The sequence below is a fragment of the Ursus arctos genome, unplaced genomic scaffold, assembly GCF_023065955.2.
Source record: "Ursus arctos isolate Adak ecotype North America unplaced genomic scaffold, UrsArc2.0 scaffold_17, whole genome shotgun sequence".
Classification (NCBI taxonomy): Eukaryota; Metazoa; Chordata; class Mammalia; order Carnivora; family Ursidae; genus Ursus; species Ursus arctos.
Genome location: NW_026622841.1, coordinates 54723168 through 54739874, shown reverse-complemented (window position 1 = coordinate 54739874; position 16707 = coordinate 54723168). Strand labels below are relative to the sequence as shown.

At 39.5% G+C, this 16707-nt stretch overlaps 1 protein-coding gene across 6 annotated transcripts in view; it reads right to left on the bottom strand.

Moving 5' to 3' along the window:
- The window catches only part of PTPRM (protein tyrosine phosphatase receptor type M), a 742830-nt gene that overhangs the window by 547253 nt on the left and 178870 nt on the right, over positions 1-16707 (bottom strand). For all 6 annotated transcript variants that reach the window (XM_044382848.3, XM_026496000.4, XM_048218445.2 and 3 more), the window contains exon 2: positions 7944-8066. In XM_044382848.3, coding sequence (XP_044238783.1) covers positions 7944-8066 — 123 coding nt within the window. The remainder of the gene's footprint in view (positions 1-7943; positions 8067-16707) is intronic.

Here is a 16707-nt window from a genome sequence, read left to right as displayed (position 1 = left end):
CTTTCTCTGCTCAGATTCGGAGAGATTTACCACCTCTCTCATGATTGGCCTATTTATTTCATTACTCGGCTTCACATAACTCTTATGATGTCATACAATTTTACAGGAAATCAAGCAAAGAATGAACATATTTTAAAAACACATATTTATATATACAGGCTCACCTGTATCCTTTTTAGAAATATTTAAAAAAATAGCTAGCCCCTGTTCTTACTTTCTGTGACAGTTTTCAATCAGCCAAGACAAGATTTTAGAAAAAATTTAAAGGAGAACATTTGTTGAGCACTGACTATAAACGACTGAAATAAGCGATCACACATATTACAATGGCCCCGGGCCCTCCGGAAAAAATTAACTATTAAAAATCAAAACATTTTTCAAAAAACAAAAACAACAACACAAAACCAAGACTGCCCTGATCTTGAAAGTCCTTGCGTATGAAAACTGAATCATTGAAAACATTATGTCAAGTGACATAAGCCAGACACAAAAGGACAAATACTGTCTGACTCCACTTCTATGAGGGACCCAGAGTAGTCAACTTCACGGAGACAGGAAGTAGAATGGGGGTTACCAGAGCCTGGGTGGAGGAAGGAATGGGGACATAGTGTCTCATGGGTGCAGAGTTTGGGGAAGATAAAAAAAAGTTCTGGAGACAGATGGTGGAGATAGTTGCACAGCAATGTGAATGTACTTAGTACCACTGAACCCTTAAAAATGGTTTATATGGTCAATTTTATGTTGTTTATACCCACATTAAAGCTATCCAGAGCCCCATCCTGTTTGATTAAGAACTCCCCACAGATCACTGATCTGAAATGGGTTTTTTAAATTATATTCTAAAGTTATTTTTCTAAATTTTATAATTTGTAATAGAGAATTCATAATTTATAATAGAGAATACGTCTCCAGTCCAATTTCTTTCACTGTGTCTCATCATTCACTGTTGAACTGGAAACCCACCTGAATCCTCACGAAGGCGATTTGAGTGAGATGTGGAGGAGTTCCCATCAGTGTCTATCTTACATCTGGATGGCAGGCAGGCATTTCTCAATGGGACACTTGAATGAGATTTCCAAGGACAACAAAACTGTTTTTATTTCCTGAGTCTGATGACTGGAAACATTCAGAATCAAGCCAAAAGATGGCAATTTAATGACCATCCCTAAAAAAATTAAGTGTTATTTTGATTATGAAGTTATACTTGATCGTAAAGGAAATGTGTGACATAGAAATGATAAGGCAATTACCCCCAATCCTCCAATCCTGAAATAAACATTGTTAGTATTTTAATGGACTTCTTTCAGCTTGCTTTTTTAATCAATTCAAAAATTATATGAAGGTCTATATCTTCTGCTTCTTATTCAGTATCATTTAGAAGAGAAAATAAGAACTTGGCATGAACTTTACTCAGAGTCCAAATTAAGCTAAGAGATGAATTCATACCAAATTACTCCTGAAAAATTACTTAATAATAATAAAAGAAGGACATTTCTTGCATATTGTGCTGGGCCAGGTATGAGGTCAAACTCCCAAAGCTGATTATCTTGTTTCACCTGGTCAACAACCCTATGCAGCAGGTTCTAAACACATCTCCACAGCCTTCAGGATCCTGTAAGACTGACCGCCCCACTCCATCCAGCAGAACTCACCTCTGACCCCAAGCTTGGCTCCTGCTCTTGCCTCTGCCCAGATGACTCAAGCTCCATGTTCTCCTTGACCTCAACAGGATCTCCGTCTCTGCTCCCAGAGCACTTCTGCAGAGAGGCTGATCCTGTCTCCTGCTCCCATCACTTGCTAGGCCCTTATCCTGATGTAGCTTTTCGCCACAGCCCTTAGCACCATCCCACCATCCCAGTGTATGTCTCTACCTATTAGCTCCTGCCTGCCTCCCCCGCAGGATGCAATCAGCAAGGGGACAGAGCTTACTGGTGCAGCTCCAGCATGGACAGCCAGGCCCATGGCCGTCACCCCACAAACATATATGACTAACTCAGACTTCACAGATGAGGAGGCTAGGAAACTTAGAGCTTAAGAAGCTTCAAGGTTAATAACGACAAAGTGACAGAGCCAGTATCTGACCTAGAGGGGACCTGCAGCCCCCACAATGAATAAGCCTTCATGTTCCTTTTCAGAAGATCCAGAAAGTTGCCCCATGGAATGAAGACTACCCCTCACTAGGTGCATGTGCTCATGTGGGAAGACCACTCCTCAGTACTCAGAGGAGCGAAACTGGGAGCTGGCTCTCCGACCTGTAAGCCTGGAGCAGGTTTAACTTCTCTGAACTTTGGTCTCCTAAGATATAAAATAGAGATAATGCCTCCCAATCTTCCAGGGTCCTCGTGAGGATCAAAGACACACAGCAAAGAAGCAAACTTTGTTAACTGCTAAGAGTCATTTACATGTACGAGATTCCTTTGTTGAGAAAGGAGAATGATTCGAGGGTACTGGGCTGCCACTTGCCTGCAATATAGATTTTTTTTTTTTGCTCTTGTTTTTATTTATTTATTTTTTTTGAAGGGACAAAGCATCCAAGAAAGCTAAATTTCATGCTATAGTGTGGTGAGTCTGATGAACCAAATTTTGTATTACCTTTTAAGTATTCAATTCCACAAAGTCATTAATAAATCAGGGAATATGTGGTCTTAAAGGATAGAATCTTTGGCAATCCAAGAACCATCTTACCAGACTAAGGATGAAAGGTGCCCTGGGGAGGGGTCCTTACTTGGCTCACTCAGTGATGAATCCCGATGTGATGAATAACAATGCCTAGCACATCGCAGGTGTTAGGTAAATATTTGTTGAATGTTGACAGATTCAAAGAATGAATGAGATAATTAGACAACTGTCTGAATATTCCGTGCCAAAAATACTACTCACTAGATACACACTGAAATTTAAGGAGGAAAAATGCCTTTTCAACCCCATAGTCTTCTTCTCAACACTCACCAAACCTTGCATAAGCCCTGAAGTGTGAATAAACAGGGAAGTCTTCCCTAGCAAGAGGAAAATATGCCTGATGAACCGACCCAAAGAGGAACTCCAATCCCTTTGTCTGTCAATCCGTCATCTTTCCCAAATGTGAAACTGACCCTACATAATCACTTTTTCTATTTTCTGGGTCATCACACTCAGAGTGCATATTGCCTCTCCATCCAGCACTTCTCTCTCTGCCTTTCATAGGGGCACCCGCAGAAATGACTCAATCCTTAGTCATAGCATCTCCGCGAAGATCAGAAACACCAGCTCTCCCAGTTTGCAACATATAAACTAAGGGTGGAAGGCTGCATGAGCTTTCCCTAGTTACATGCTACAACTCCTGTTAAGTTTTCCTAGCACCGGGAACCAAATTCACTTAATTATAGCTCTGCTGGAGATGATTTCTTAGACCATGTCAGGTATAAACAAATGTCAATATTATGAGTTATCAAATGGCTATGGTTGTAAGCTATCTTTACATTTTTAATATTATGGACAGGTTTATTGTTTTATTTATTTATGTATTTATGTATATGTTTATTTATTATTTATTGTTTTAATTTTTGTATAAGATAAAGTTGCATTTTCTTATACATCAGACAGGGAACTTGTTAAATATCCATTTTATAGAACTCGAGCATGAAGGTACAAACAATATCCTTTAATGAAATATAAAAACATAAAAACATATAAAAGTATAAAAACAGTTGTCGGACTGTGCAGGTGTTTTTACATGACAAAACACTTCTCAATACTTCTTGATCTACTCTGAAAATTACACAATGTACTGCTACAGAAAGTGATAGAATACAACAGTGCTAAGAAAACGTACTAGGTTATTATTTGGTTACTTAATCAAGGATTCTTGTGCTCAAGGTCGTAATCCTCATGATAAAGTTTACGAAAATTCCCTATTGTTAATGGAGATCAACTGATAGGAAATAAACCACTTACCAATAAAGAGAAACCACGTGTGGCATAGTTTTACCATCAAACAAACTGGTTCAGAGACAGCTGCAAAAGTAAATCTCCAACATAAACGTCAGCTTCCAATACAAAAATTTAAATGGCATTTGGTCTTTATTTGCCTTAAATATGTATTTCCAGAGCCAGTGTCACAGCCTTCGAGTAGTTATCAAGTCAGCTTATATAAAGCTCCAGACTGTATTTAAATTTTTTAGATGTGGCTAAAAATGACCTCGCACATGAAGATACAGAGAAACAAACCATACACACACGAAAGCATCGATCTCAAAAAAAGACCCAGGAAAAGTAAAATTTAAATTAGAGCAAATTTAGAGTAAAAATTTCAGTCTTTCACCGTCATAATTTTCAAAATCATATTACTGGATTATTTGCTTATTAGAATCACAAGAGTCCCACAGGGATGATGGTATTAAGCAATAAAGAAAATCACAACGCTTTTGAATAGAAAGCAAATTTATGAGAAAGATAGAGAAAATCCCTAATCATCATGTTTTTTCTTGCTGATTTTAATGGCCTAATGTTTGGAAAATGTATCACCTGAAAGTAAAAGAAAATATGACATAGTACTTGGGTATTAACAGTTATAATATGAATACAGAAGCAATAACAATGTAAACTGAGTCCAAAGCAACAATCATAGGCTGACGCCAAAATGGTCTAAGACGGGTCAGCAACACTTTTCCATAAAGGACCAGACAGACAGTAAATATCTAGGCTTAGTGAACCCTACAGTGTCTGTTGTGGTGTCTGTCCTCCGCTCTGCCACTGTCGCTTGAAACCAATCACAGACGATATTTAATAAATACACAAGGCTCCATGCCAGGAAAACTTTGTTTATGGACGCTGAAATTTGAATTTCATGTGTCACAAAATATTATTATTATTTAGATTTTTTTCAACCATGTAAAAACATAAAAACCATTCTTAGCTTTCGAGCCATCCAAAAACTCGCAGCAGGCTGGATGTGGCCTGAGGACACAGTGCGCCAGCCCTTGGTCTGAGGCGCCACAGAACCATCCTACACACGAGAGAAGACATGCAAATATACGTGTGGGAACAAATCCAACCATACTGTAAATACAGGTTTAAAGAAATGAGCCCTCAGGAAGCATTGCTGGTATCTGATTTTGCCACCCATTTACCCCGACCATTTCATAAAACTGATTTCTGTTTTAGTCCAAGAGGGTCAGCTTTGGAATTCGTTTTTTGAAATAAATCATGTTATACATATTAATGCAAAAGGAGGAGGAGGAGGAAGAGAAAACCCTTGTAACTAAATAGTACTTAAAGCAACTCATGGTTAAATTATCTATACACATTGGAAACTCTGTTTTAAAATCCATACCGTAGGATACTATATGCAAAGTTTTTAGGATGATATTTCCTTATTTCTAACAATGAAATTTCATTGAGAATTTAACTTCTCACTGCAGGTGGACAGGTCAGCTGAGCACTAGTCCATATCCTTAATAACATAGGAGCTATTGCTCTTAAACACTGCCGGTCTATGCGACACTTAATAATACAGGACTTAGATTGTTCACTAATTGTGTTTTTGTAACTCTCTTTCCCAAGTACATAAGTTCCTAGAGAGAAAGGTTCATTTCTTATAAACTTTCACCCCCACAGTAATTAGCATCATGATTAGCATATAGTAGTGCTCAAAGGAATTTTTGTAATGGCTAAAGTCTGTTTAATGAATAGGAGGGAAAAAATACTATTATTGGCAATTCTATGTTATGGCAGAAATTTAGTCTAATGGAACAACTACCAATTTTCAGAAATCTCATCTGGACCCATGCCCGCCGACATCATCAGAGGAAAGAGGAACCAGACTGCTAGTCTTGCCCCAACTCCCTCCAGACCTGCTGTCACCCAACCACCCACATATCCCCACAGTGACCTGCACCCTATTTGAGGGCCAGGGTTGAGGGCACACCTTTTGTAACTATCAAAAATCAGATGGAACTGAGAAACGTGTTGGAAGATACAACATCCAGAGACCTGAAGTTACAAAGGCCTGATATTAATTGCCAAGTATTCCATTAGTCAACAGAAGTAGAATAAATTCAAACAAAGTGTTTAAATGCCTCCACTTTATTCTTCCAAAGGCAGAAAAGCCTTTAAAAGCCAGATGCTTGCAAAGTTGCTTCCCCTTTGTTCTTTCATTTACCCAAACGACTGTTTCAGGATGCAACTCGTCTTTGATCTTTATTACCATTTTTGTAATGGCCTCTGCTAGGAACCCATCCTTTCTATTATTTAGAACTTGGACAATATGCTCTGAGATGCTATTATGGGAAATAAGAGAGAAGGAAAGGACAAGATGATGAAAAGAAATTATACCTCCCCCTCAACAGAGGAAGGTTGGTCATCATGTGACAAAAACAGAACCCATGAAGGCTGAAAAAGATATTGCAATATTGGGGCTCCTTTGTAAAAGTCAATTTTTCTAAGACAGTCTTCAAACTAAAGGACCACAATAATTAAATCTACTAGCCAATATGAAAAATTATAACTTTCTTCCATTCTTTTTTCTTTTTATCTTTTTTTAAACTAAATTAGAAAATAATAAGAAAAGTCTGAGTGCACTCTTGTGGCAGACTCTCCCAGGACTAAATCTGAGCACCCTGGTCCCCACTACCTCGACCGCAGCCACCCCCAGCCTTTCTGGACACAGGCTGGATCCTCAAGAGAGAACAGTCGACACCCATAAGGCATTTTGGGGTGAGAAGCCTATCTGGAGAAGGACAGCCCTGGGTCAGGAACTCTGCCATACCCTTCTTCTCTTTCCCCACTCCCTGGCAAGCATGAAAGCAAGAGCTGGAATTTGTAAAAAACAACTAAAGTACCACTTACTCAAGCATAAGTCATATTCAAAAGCACACACACATACAGGAAAAAAAGAGACAGAATGTTAGCTGGGGGGAAATAACTAAAAGCTGGAAACATGTGAAGTCCAGCAAAGCTGCAGTGCTAAGGAGCTCAGTTTTCCCTTCTTCGAAGTTATAAGGAGATAAACGTGGGAAGGAGAGGGAAAGAACATGGCGGGCATCATAACTGTCAAAGCTTAGTGAAGAACGATGGTAAACTCTACTTCCTACTTAAAAGCTACCTTTACAAGATGACTTACTAAATGCAATTATTGCTACATTTGCATGCATTAACGAAGAACTTTACAGTTACAAGAAAGTACAAAAAATGTGTTTTATCTAAAATCCAAATCAGAATAATGTTTTGCAGTTTGAACCCTGACTAGGGCACACTGTCACCCCTTCGTAACATTAATCAACATATCTAAACGCCTAGAGTGCTGTCCAACACCACCACCTGCAAAGGGTGTCGATTAAAATGACCAAGTTCCAATGTGATTAATGGTCCCTTGTCACCACCTTCCCCCTCTTCCTTCAAAATAAGTAGAATTCTTGCTGGTGGTTCACTGGAGCAAATGTCTTTCACTCATCAGGAAATTTACAAAACACTTCTACAGAAAAAGAAGGCTCCACATGTGTGCCTCACCATTTCATCTTTGGTGCCAAGTGAGCCCCTGAGGCTGACAAGGTTCAAGGTATTCTCCAAGGTCTCCCATTTGTGACAGAGACTTTGTTATTTGGATTTCCCAGCTAGAGTTCCATCCACTAGACACATTTGCCAGAAGAGACATCCATCTATTTCCCATATTTGCTGCTTTGGAAAGGATCAACTGGAGAATGCCCATTAATCTAGCTCAGGTGTACCCAAAGATAAAGGAAGTAAACTTTAATTAGACTTTAAAGGAAGAGATACAAAGGTGAACTCTTTGTACTTTGCAACTGGTCCTCTTAATTGTACTATTCTCACTAGTTAATCACCTTGGGCTGCCACGCTCAAAGGCCAACACCCTCACTCATTCAGCCAATGCCCAATGAATATTTACTGTGATTCAGACTCTTGTGAAGCTTTGATTTTAAAAAGAAAATTTAAAACTACATGCAAACCTGATGGCATCCATGGATCAGAAGTTGGTTTGGTCAAGGTGTTCACCTGCTCCCAGTTGAAGTCATCATCTTCAGCTTGACTATATCCACAGGTGCTGTATGGCTCATCAAAAAGGCAACCACCTAAAATGTAAAGAATGAAAAGTAATGTAAGCAATGAATAGACCTCTGGAATAAGCTATGATAATTGCAGGTAACTGTAAACCTACGTGATACCACACTAAATTTGATTTGACCTTTGTGTCCAAGTACTATGGATCTTGACCCTACTGTAGCCTAAATGCTAAGTGCTAACCAAGCTGAGTCTTACCCATGCCTTGCCATAGTGCTATACTATACCGTTCCTCCAAAGAATCCCATGTGTGTATAATCCAAACGAAAGTAGACCTGAGCAAATTTATAATTCTTATTTTCCAGATTTGCAGGAATTTGGAATAATTGACCTTGTGTTCAAAACTTTACTAGGATTGCCCTAGGTATTCAACATGTTTTTAATAGAAAAAAATAATAATGTGTCCAAAAAATTAAAAGAGAAATGCTTTCACCATAACATTGACACAATGTCAGGGGGAAGAATGCAGTAGAGACCATGAGCATAGCCTGCAAAATATTTTTCTAAGAATTATTCTAAATCTAAGATAAAAACAGGTTTCACTTTAATACTTTGGAGACTTGAGGTCTTAATAGTACAAGAGATTATAAATTTGCTTATAGTCCACACAATTTTTAAGGGCAAGAATAAATTCAAAACTAAACATGTGGTAAACATCTGCTTAATTCTGATGCTAGAAATGAAGCAACTTAAAGAAACAAAGAATAAAAGAAGATGCAGTTTTACAAAGCATTTCAGCTGTTTCGGCATCCTGGAGCACACTGACGATTTTAAGTCCCATCCACATCCTCTTAAATGTCTCCTGTTACTTTGAATTATTACAGTACCAAATCTTTTCACCAGTGTTTCACATTGGGAAAGGGGCTGATTATACTGTAGATCACATTAATTATTACGAAAATTCTGACATCCATTATATAATGCTATTACTTATATTAATTAAAACTGTTAATTATAATTACTTTCCAATGATGAGAATGAAGGGTTCTGGTCAAGAAAATATAAAAATAAGAATATTATTGCACCATGTCTACAGTGTATGCCCAGGCAGCAAGAAGAAAAATAAAATAGCAATTGTACAAACTCAGAGGTAAAGACAGATGTTAGAGGTCACCTAGGCCAACTTCCACCCAAATGCTTACATAAACTCTACAACCTTCTAGATGGCTAGACAGCTCTGAACAGGTGAGGCATTCAGAAAACTTAGAAATGCATCCCTACCTGGTAGACAATTCCCCCTTTAAAAAGGCCCAAACTCTGCTTTTTCAAAAGTATACTCATTTATCTTAGCTCTACCCAAAGAAATAGCACAGAACATTTCAGCTCTCACACAGGAAAGCTGATCATTTAAAAGAGCTGTCATGTTCTAAGTCTTCACTTCTCTGGGAAAAACATGTCTTGCTTCCCCCAATTCCTCCTACTAGAAGGTTTTCAGATTTTCACTGCCCTGGTGGGTGTTGTCTGTGTTACCAGCACTCTTCCAAAACAATGGCTGGAGCCAGAATTCAACAGACTACTTCTCCGGACCTCACATTCTTTCCTGGGAGACTGGTGGTCCATTCTGAGCTTCCGTGAGCCTCATGCCCCATACGTCTTTTACAGACTGTTGCCATTGGACCGTTTCCCCTCTCTTGTAATAAGGTAAGTGACTTTCTGAATTTGAACTCAGGGCTGCACATGGATCCTTTACTAAACCCCCTCTCACTGTTTTCCATGCATTACTCCAGCCTGCTGAGAGCTTTCGGAATCCTGACTTTATCATTCGGCTGTTAGTCATACCTACCAAATCTGCCGATTTGATAAGCATACATTCTTTTTTTTTAATAATAATATTTTTTATTATATTATGTTAGTCACCATACAATACATCCTTATGTCTGCCTCCAAATCGCTGATAAAAAAATGTTAAACAGGCAGAGTCAAGGGACCTCATATCATTTTAGAAGGTCTCTCCCAGCTTTCTAGCTCTGTCTTAGTTGTTAGCTCCAGGCATGATGGTGAAATTAGTGACCCTGGACACTGTCTTCTGCGACACTTGAACAGAACTGGTCAATTAAGCATTCCACTGAGAACAGAAACTCATTACAAAGATACAGCACTAACTCAATATTTCACCTTGACAACAATGTGTAATTTATACTTCCCTCCTACTCAGCTTTAACAAGTTCAGAAACAAAGTGGATTTGTTTAAAAGCACATAATACTAACAACTTTCCAATCTGGGGTGAGAAATGTTAGAAGACTATGCAAACATCTATGAGAACTATTTCCCTTGGTTGCAAACCCTAATTCTGATGTAGAAAATAGCTTTGGTACTGGAGGAATAGGCTCAAACAGCAGTAGCACTAATAATATTCAGACAGAAAGAAACCACCATGAATTTTGACAGAAAAGGAGCCCCCCGATGGAAACATAGATAGCACTTGGATGAAAGTCCTTAAGTGCAATCTTAAACAGTGAAAAATAGCTATAGGCGACCACAGAACAACTCAATGCTGGTTAAAGATCTGGTTTACAAAACAACCACTGGCACTCAAGATATAACCAAACATAAAGGCAAAAGCATGCATGGCTGACAGCAAACCCCAAAGGCTAATACAATGCTAGTGCAAGGATATAACTTCCCATTACATAAAGCTGTTTTTATCAGTTGAAAGGAAACATAAAGCGTATGATATGGTTCTTTCTGGACCCATGTATGATTATCAAACCACTGGAAATGGGATAGACTATGAATTTCCTATTGCCCAAAGATATATCCCCCTGCACACCAATTTTCAGAGCCACCACTGGCCTTCATCCAATAGATGTGAGACCCTAAAAAGAGCAAAGGTGGTTTATGGTGCTAAAATGAGATGAAATTAACATGTTTACATCTGAATTAAAATAACCAATTAAAGCAAGAATGATTAAACTTTGGTTTTCTTTTTTTTTTTTTAAGATTTTTATTTATTTATGTGACAGAGAGACAGCCAGCGAGAGAGGGAACATAGCAGGGGAGTGGGATAGGAAGAAGCAGGCTCCCAGCCGAGGAGCGCGATGTGGGACTCGATCCCAGAATGCCGGGATCACGCCCTGAGCCAGAGGCAGACGCTTAACGACTGCGCCACCCAGGCACCCCTAAACTTTGGTTTTCAAGGCAGCTTCGTGCAGTGGTGAAGTGAACAGGGTCCAACGTTTGGCACATCCCCATTCTTCCACTGCTAGCTTTGTGACTATAGACAAATCACTCTGGCTCTCTGAGTCCTGGTTTCTCCAGCTATAAAATGGAGACAAAACATACCACACACAGTATTTCTGATGATTTAGTTAGACAGCAAATGTAAAGTTAGTGTATGATGGTGTCAGCCATGTTCAACCAGTATCAGTTATTATTTGTTCTTAAATCTTTCTTACAACAATTACCCTCATGGGTTCATTTCATTGCAAATAGTTGGAATATGTAATTGGAAAATTTAAAAGAGTGAATCACAAGAAAGGTGGAGAGCCGTGAGCACTGATGCAGGCATACTCCTGTGGGCTCCTCCATGGAGCCATGTAGGAGCAAAGAACAGAGGGCTGTGAGGTTTATTAAGTAAATGCTTTGGGGCCAATGAAGAATGTGACAAGAAAGCCAAGTCCCCTAAAATGCAGTAAAATGAAGCACTTCCAAAAATAAACCTCCTCGATTTTCAGAATAATACAGCTTTTGTATAACAACATACAGGGGGGATGTGGTCAGCAATAAACTGGCCAAGGTCTCTCCCAAGTTGTCTTACTTGGACTGCTGCCCAACAGCTCATGGCTGGACTATATTCCTCCATCAAATCAAATTAAATGATTTCTCTTCTGTGGAGGGGAATCAGTACTAAACCAAAAGTCACGCACAAGATGGAGGGAAGGTGATGCAAGCCAGGTGGGATGGTCGGTCTTCATCATCCACATTCTTTCTCTCCCTCCTGCTCCCCTTCTAGCTCCCCCTCCTCCTCCCCCCTCAATGCCCCCTCCCTTCCCCCTCCCTCCCACACACACGTACACGTACACACTAACACATGTGTGCATGTGCCCTCATCATATGTTGGGAAAGACTTTTGCTTAGCAAATCTGAATATACCACACGACATGTGCCAGATGAAGAGAGAGGTATTGTGCAAAAGGAAGTGTGTCCATGGATGTCAAATGCTCAGGGGTAACTGACAACAGTGATGATTTCTGTACAAGACTGATGACTGCATGGCTTGTTCTGGGACATGCAGTGCAACACCATGACATGAACACGAAATTAACAAAATCAAAGGAAAGTAAAAGTTCTAAAGCAAGGGAAGTAAATCAAAGGAAAAAGGGACTAGAAGATTATACCAGGAATAGGCCTAGGCCTCCACCATCACTGCCAAGTAATAAAAAAATGTCACTAGCCTCCTTTACTGGAAGTTAGCCACAAAGTTCACTTTGAGCTCTGGGGTAGCCGGCGCAAAGGGAAAGATACCCCTGATTACCTAGTTTGCAGTATCTGTGGGATGATGATGTCAGTACCAAAACTAATAATGGGGCTAAATGTGATAAGGGCTCACTTATTGAGGACTCCTGAATACCAAATACCAAACCTATAAGGTAGATACCGTGATCCTCATTTCACAGATACAGAAACTGAGGCACAGAAGGTCGGTTATACAGCTCTCACAGGTCTCAAAGCTGGAAGGGAGTGAAGCAGAGCTTTGAACCCAGGCATCTTGTCTTGAGAGCCCGCATTCCTAACACTATGTGATTGTATCTCCCAAGGTGAAAACCCAAAAGAAACCTGACTACTCCTAAACTGAAATCCACAGAGAACTGTCCTCCCTAGTAAGAAGCAAACAACGTAAGTTAATGAAGAGTTCTCAAAAGCATGCACCAGAATAAAATGGGTCTTAGGGTCTATTTAGTAACATGTTATGAGAGCATGTCCCCAAACTTCGATTCAGTAAACCTGATTTTGTGGGAGCTCAGTGCATTCTAGGATTAAAGCTATAATAACCTGTAAAACGGTCTTTATGAATATTCTTTCTCTTGACAAAATCTTAATGGGCTACCATGAGTTTGTGTACTTAACTCCCCAACTAAAAATCTCAACTACTCTGTGCTATGACTAATGTGTAGAGCCAGATGCTTTTTAGAAATCAGATGAGTGGGCGCCTGGATGGCGCAGTCGTTAAGCATCTGCCTTCAGCTCAGGGCGTGATCCCGGCGTTATGGGATCGAGCCCCATGTCAGGCTCCTCCGCTATGAGCCTGCTTCTTCCTCTCCCAATCCCCCTGCTTGTGTTCCCTCTCTCGCTGGCTATCTCTGTCAAATAAATAAATAAAAAATCTTTAAAAAAAAAAAAAGAAATCAGATGAGATGGCTGTTGGAGAGTCTCTCTCCCCCTCCCCCTGCCCCTCCTGCTCGTGCTCTCTCTCTCTCTCTAAAATAAATAAATAAATCTTTAAAAAAGAAATCAGATGAAATGGCATCAGGCCTGACATTTTTTTTCTCAAAAATTGCAAAGTTTTTTTAAAAAAAAAAAAACACAGGTGCATGAAAGCCTATAGATAGGGTAGGAATTCTGCTGAAAACTAATTTTTGGTTATAACTCTATCTTAGTCATCTTGGTACTCTCTAGAACTGGTATATCGTAGGCACCCAACAAATGCTTTTTAGAAAAATGGGTAATGAATTCCCAAGATTCTGTGCAGAATTTGGCTGGAAATGTTTAAAAGAAGTGTAATACAGGGGCACCTGGGTGGCTCAATCGGTTGAGTGTCTGCCTTCAGCTCAGGTCATGATCCCAAGGTCCTGGGATTGAGTCCCACGTCAGGCTCCCTGCTCAGTGGGGAGTCTGCTTCTCCTTCTGCCTGCCACTCCCCCTACTTGTGCTCTCATTCACTCTCTCTCTTAAATAAACAAAAATCTTTAATTAAAAAAAAAAAGAAGTGTAATATAATAGCCACTTGAACAATGAAAGCAATCTCAATATAGTCCCACAAAACACCAGCCTTGTCCTTGGGTATTCCAAGATGAGTAAGCTACAAACGTGACGAAATCAGTGAACATGTTCATTTTTTATTATGGTTGAAAACTGGGCTGGTTAAATGTTAATTAAGTCTCCACAAATTATGGTTTTTGCTTTAGAAAAGTTGAAAGCAACTTTTTTGGGGGGAGGCAATAATTAGATAGCAAGGCTAGTTGTCTATAAAGGTCATTCTTGATTTATGAAAATAAAATATCGTCATTTGCATGTTGAAGGGAATTTATCTTTCTTTTTTATTTGGCATAGCAGAGAATTATTCAGGAGAGCCAAGAATAGTACTACATCATTAAGATAGAAGCTATAAAGAAGAGGATGGTCCACTTTTTCCCCAAAAGGAAACCTTATAAGATCTTTCACGACTGTTCTATATCATACTGAAGCATCAGGCCTGGCAAACAGACAAAGGAAAACGAATTGACAAGGGTTAGAGCCCACCATTTAGAGTAGTATATTATTTTACTTATTTTTACCTTTTTATTATTGAAGTGTAATTGACATACAGTATTATATTAGTTCCAGGTGTACAATATAACGATTCAACAATTCTATACATTGTGACCCACGTAGGTCATGATGTGTTGACCCAGCACACATACATGTACATTGTACAAACCAAATTTCTCTCTCCTGAGATACACTGATACTGTTCATTCATCTCTGTTCTATGTGGTTTTGGAAAAGCCCAGTCCAGATCCACTAAACTGACTTCAGGATCCTTCAAAGGTTGCTAACTATAGTCCTTAAGGTTTGGGAATGAGAACCATTACCTGGGATTGTTTATATGTCTTGAAGTTACTAATCAACACTACCATGTGAGAGCCCTACTAAGGCAGTCAGAGGACAACCTGTGATCTAGAAATTTCTCTGACATTAACAGCCACCATTTTGTGGACATCTGCCATGTGCCAGCCAGATTCTGCTAAAGGTGACATACAGGCATTATTTCACTTACTCTTCACAACCAGTATGAGACTTTCCTCTCAATTCAAGGAAACTGTTACATAACAAAGCCATGCATAAGTTTACATGTTTTATTTAATCTTAAAAACCTTAAAGGCAAGCATTGATATCCTTTATGCCAGCTATCAATGCATTACCTCTCAGCTCTAAATTCACTTTTCCTAGCTTGCTCTGCAAAACTGTATCCAAGTCCTCTAGCTATTTCCTGTCCCAGGGGGCAAGCCAGTAGGCTTTAACAGTAGAGGGTTCTAGAGAGGCACTGTGTGAGGAAGGGGTGGTCTCGCAGGGCTCCCTGGAAGGCTCCTCAGCCCACAGGGTTTCTCCAGACCCACAATGCAGGAGGCTTCCCAGTGCCTGGATTGACTGGTGCATAGTGATGGGCAGTACCCCACAGAGAGTAGCGTACCCCAGCACCCCGAGCAGTTTTGTAGCAGAGCACCCCCCACAGAGAGATACCACCCATGAATAGCTTCCCCTGCTAGACTAGAGGACACATTTCCTCTGAGTTCCATAGGTGTGGTCCCACAGCGACTTCCTGCCATCCACTGAGCCCTGGATCTCCACTCTAGAAGGATCTTCTCCTTGGACCCTGATTTCTTCCCTGGAGTAGTGCCTGCTCCCCGTATTTGCTACTCCTTTATTCTTAGCGCTCTCTTTACTTCATGCTAGCCAATCTCCTGTATTCCAATCCACTGTTACAGTTAATTATTGTTTAAATGAAACTCTCCCTGTTCCAGTTATTGTGTGGTTTCTGTCTTCTGACTAGAAATTCATCAACACATCCCTGTTTTTACAAATGGGAGTTTGGAGTGGTCAAATATCTTGCCCAAAGTCACAGAGAGTTAAATGCAGGGCTAGAAGTTCACCCAAGGTCTGAGTCCAAAGTTCATACTTTTTCCAGTCTGCACATTTTTAGCCTGAATGCATCTCTGTAAAATAAACAACAATGTGTAATATTTATATAATGATTGTTGCATGAATCCCATTGCAAATAAGCTCCTCAAAGTACTGTTTCTAAGAAGCCTGTGGAGGACAATCAAATTTCATAAACTTACTTATAAGATACACACACACATTGAATTGTTCTGCCTTTAACAGGTTAAAGTGACTTATACACTCTAGCAATCAAGTTCGTCTTGTTATAATTACAGTCCATTTAAAGTTATTTTGTGAAAAGACTGCAATACTCCTTGAGGAGATTTCTGGAACATTTTTCTCATTTGTTCTAAATACAGAATGACCCCATTTAAGGCAGCCTTTACCAAATGCATAAAGTATTAAATAGGTCTCTCTACAGAGAGGGCAAACCAAAAACTAATGCTAAAGTACCCCACAAAAAAATTAATGTTATATGTTCTATTTTCCTAAAATACATGTAATCTCAGGTGGTCTTATCCACTTCAAATTAAAACTGTCAGATAAATGGCTATAAATTAATACATTTCAAACTATAAACAGAAAGTGAACTATAGTATACACAGTTGTTTTAAGCAGTTATAAAAAAAAAACCTACACCAACATAGCAAAACCACTGCTTTCTTCTTATAAATCAATCCCAGTGACATCTACATTTAATTGCCTGCCAAACAATGCAAGTGTATAAAGCCTCTTAAACTTTGAGTGCCCAGGTGATGGTTAGTGAATCAGACACTAAGCATCATAGAAAT